Source organism: Photinus pyralis, unplaced genomic scaffold, assembly GCF_008802855.1.
Source record: "Photinus pyralis isolate 1611_PpyrPB1 unplaced genomic scaffold, Ppyr1.3 Ppyr1.4_LG3b, whole genome shotgun sequence".
In the NCBI taxonomy this organism is placed as follows: Eukaryota; Metazoa; Arthropoda; class Insecta; order Coleoptera; family Lampyridae; genus Photinus; species Photinus pyralis.
The window spans coordinates 12,528,220-12,531,532 of NW_022170510.1; the positions used below are offsets into that span (position 1 = coordinate 12,528,220).

Sequence of the window (3,313 nt, forward strand, 5' to 3'; positions counted from 1 at the left end):
GGGACCCAAGCGCCCACAAAGAAGTTGCCTTTGTGCCACCTGGGATTCAAAATAACTTGAAATTGCATTAGAGTGGTGTACTGCTGTGTCAGTTAAGCTAGCTGGCCATTACAAGACAAGTCTGTGTATCATGAATGAGCAAGCACTGTCCCAGCTCCTGAAAAGAAATATTGGGGGGAGGATAACATAAAGAACAAAACTATCAGAATCTTCAGTGACGAACAGAGCTGCCTACAGAGACTTGGTCACTGTAAAATTACCTCTAGATTGGTCACCATGTACTAGAGCAAGTAGCAAGCAGCACCACCCTCGAGCTCACATGGGTCAAAGGGCATACTGGAAAGGAAGATAATGAGAAAGCTGATAAGTTTGCCTCACTGGCCGGTCTTAAGAAGAAATAAGACATCACACTGATTGGGCGATATGCTACAGGTGTAATCACCTTTGCCAGGTTTTGGGATAAAGACAATTTTTATCTCCTTCCATTGTTTAGATATGGATGTAAAAGCGATACAGGTCGTATTATTAGTTTAGGGGACTTAAAACAGGAACTACTGACCAATGCCACTCAAATTTTGGTACTTACTTTATTGTAATCTCTGAATTAAACACGAGTACACTTACAAAAGATATGAGATTTTATTCCATACAAAAACGTAAAATTATATACATTCATCTATGTCATCAATTGTCGATGTACCCATTTTCTCAAGTTGGTGAGAGGTGGTACATATTCAGAAAATTTAAATTTATCACATGCCACGCACGTTTCTTAAACCATTACCAGATTGTAGCCATTCACCAACATTTATTTGTTTGTGGGCATGCACTAAAAATGTCAAACTCTAAATAACTCCCATTTGTTAACAGATTTATCTAATGCTTTGATGTGGTCCACTTAAATGGTACATAGGTAAATTGTACAGTACCTATTCTCCTAAAAGAGTCTCTTTGTACATATAAATGTAAATTGTAATTATTAAATAATAGTCCGCACTTTGTCTACCCCTGAGCTATATAGCATATATTATATATTCTAGTTATGGCCTATGGATCTATATTAGTATTTTAAGTTTGATTTTTTAATTTGACGTAGTAGAATAAGAACAACAGCTTGATGAAATGATGACTTCAATGCAGGTGTGGGAGAAAATTTCATTGACTTTGAATACCTTATTACTGAGATGCCTCAAGCAATAGGAGAGGAAGAATATATATTATTATTATTAACTAGTTTTATTACAATAAAAAATAGCCATGTGCTTTAACTAATATGTTGTAAGTATTTAGAGTTTATATATATTATCATATCCTAAGTGCCTAACGATCAGTTAATCCCCCCTAGGAGAATTTACCCTATTACATGAAGCTGGTTGGCAACTGCAGTATTTATAAATATGTAGTAGGTATTATATTTACGTATGTAAATTCTGAAATATTATAAAAAATGCTACTTTTTTCCGGAATGCGATGCCCGAGATATCTTACGTAGGATGCTCAAATTAAATTAATCCCCCTTCAATCTACTCTGGATTGGAGGTAGCTCAACAACAAAATGCTATTAGATTCCATATCTAAGGATCTGCAAAACCATCTAAGCAATTAAACTGTCCGAATCCTTTTCATTTACAGTAGTCAGGTTTGACAGACCTAGACTTTAACCTGTAGGAACAAAGAGGATCGACAATCTTATACCTAAGACAAAAGGCGTTTTAGGCATATAGCTGCTGTAATGAGGTGGTCGAGAACTTGACAGTTCAAGGAACCTCAATTAAAACTTGCTATAGCTTCCGACTTTAATGACATGCAAATACAGTGCTCAACTTTTAAATATTCATAAAATTACCAAAATAAACATTCAATTTATTAAATAAACACTTCCTCCAAAATAACAATCCCTAAACTGGCCATGAGTTGGCGATAGTGCGCATAATTAGTCCCTCACCTGCACCAAATAAGACAATTAAAGGATTATTATACAACATAAACACTCCTTTGATGACGTTTTCGAAAGGGTGTAATACTTACTATCACCAATACCTTAAAATTAGTTATTAACACAACGAGAAGGCTGATTTTTTAATTTACTGCTCAACTGGGGTGTACCTGTTTCCAATGGCAACGGCGAACACTTTCAACGCTACTGTGGTTGTAAATAAAGTTGAAGCTGCACGCCGCCTCTACTTTCATTAGTACTAATCGCATTTTCGAACCTAAAATGTAATGTTAATAAATATCGATTTAACCACTAGAGTTTAATCGTTCATAATTTACAAAGTTCATTAAATTGACAAACTGAACGTACATCAGTAGGTATATTACAACAAATTAAAACACACATTGCAATATGCTGTGATGTAATAAGTAATTGATTGATCACATTGAAAGAGGAACGCAGCTGCTTTTATAACGAAATGAGTACATATACAATTATATTTACGTATAAATATATTTAGTGATAAATGGCTACAATGTGAAAACAACAATTAAAACATATCAATAAAAATTCGTTACTTATAATACAACTTTTCACACTGCAACATTATCACTATCCTAACTAATTGAGATTCATAAACGAAAAAAAAAACTTACAGCTACATTACCTAAGTAGTATGAAAGTTAACCGTATGTTGTAGTCATTCAGTGTTGGGAGGTGGTGACTTGCCTCTCACATCCGGCACGAATTCGGCAGCTAGAGGATTTAACGTACTTTTCGTGACGTCGAATAAGTCAAGCCGGAAGTTATTGACGAGGTTCATAACCTCATTATCCCTACAACAACAAATCAAAACAACGAGTAAACTAATGTTAACTTACTCGGTCGGTGGGGCGTCTTGCGAATTAATTCTTTCTGTTTGCTCGTCCGTTAAATTACGCTGCTCTTCTTCCAACATTGCTTCAATACATTGTTCCATTAGTTCTTCTTCTTCCAGCTGCTGCATAACTTGCTTGTCAAACTCCTCTTCATGTTCCATCCACAAATACTCTGCAAAGTCGTTTTCTGCACTGTTTGTTGTTGCCTGTTCAATTGGAGCTTCGCCTGGTGGAGAGGTAGAGTTGTCTACCTCATTTTCGGGAATGTGGGGTATATCTTCGTACCCATAATAACCATTACCGACCGGTTTTTGGGGTGGCATTTTCATTTTGACGTTAATGTCTTCTACGCTTGCAGTTACGTGAAAAATTTGTGTATTAACAATTGAGGTGTCAAAAAAGAATTCGCGAGAACGATGTCAATTGTCAAAATTGATGAAGATGTGTCTATATTAACTGCACCGGCGGTTAAATACACCTAACGCTGACAGATGGCGCT

The 3,313-nt window shown here is 35.9% G+C and overlaps 1 protein-coding gene across 3 annotated transcripts; it reads right to left on the minus strand.

Moving 5' to 3' along the window:
• Positions 1-572: 572 nt before the first annotated feature.
• On the minus strand, positions 573-3,239 carry LOC116166741 (polyadenylate-binding protein-interacting protein 2-like). 3 transcript variants are annotated; one of them, XM_031481828.1, is made up of 3 exons: positions 2,818-3,239; positions 2,604-2,772; positions 573-2,213 (listed from the first exon to the last, which is right to left on the minus strand). In XM_031481828.1, the coding sequence occupies exons 1-2, from the start codon at positions 3,141-3,143 to the stop codon at positions 2,637-2,639; spliced, it is 462 nt and encodes a 153-aa protein (XP_031337688.1). In that variant the 5' UTR covers positions 3,144-3,239; the 3' UTR covers positions 573-2,213; positions 2,604-2,636. The 3 variants fall into 3 exon arrangements, with proteins under 3 accessions (XP_031337688.1, XP_031337690.1, XP_031337687.1); XM_031481830.1 differs by having other exon boundaries at positions 2,593-2,772; XM_031481827.1 differs by lacking the exon at positions 573-2,213 and having other exon boundaries at positions 2,241-2,772.
• Between the last annotated feature and the right edge of the window lie 74 nt (positions 3,240-3,313).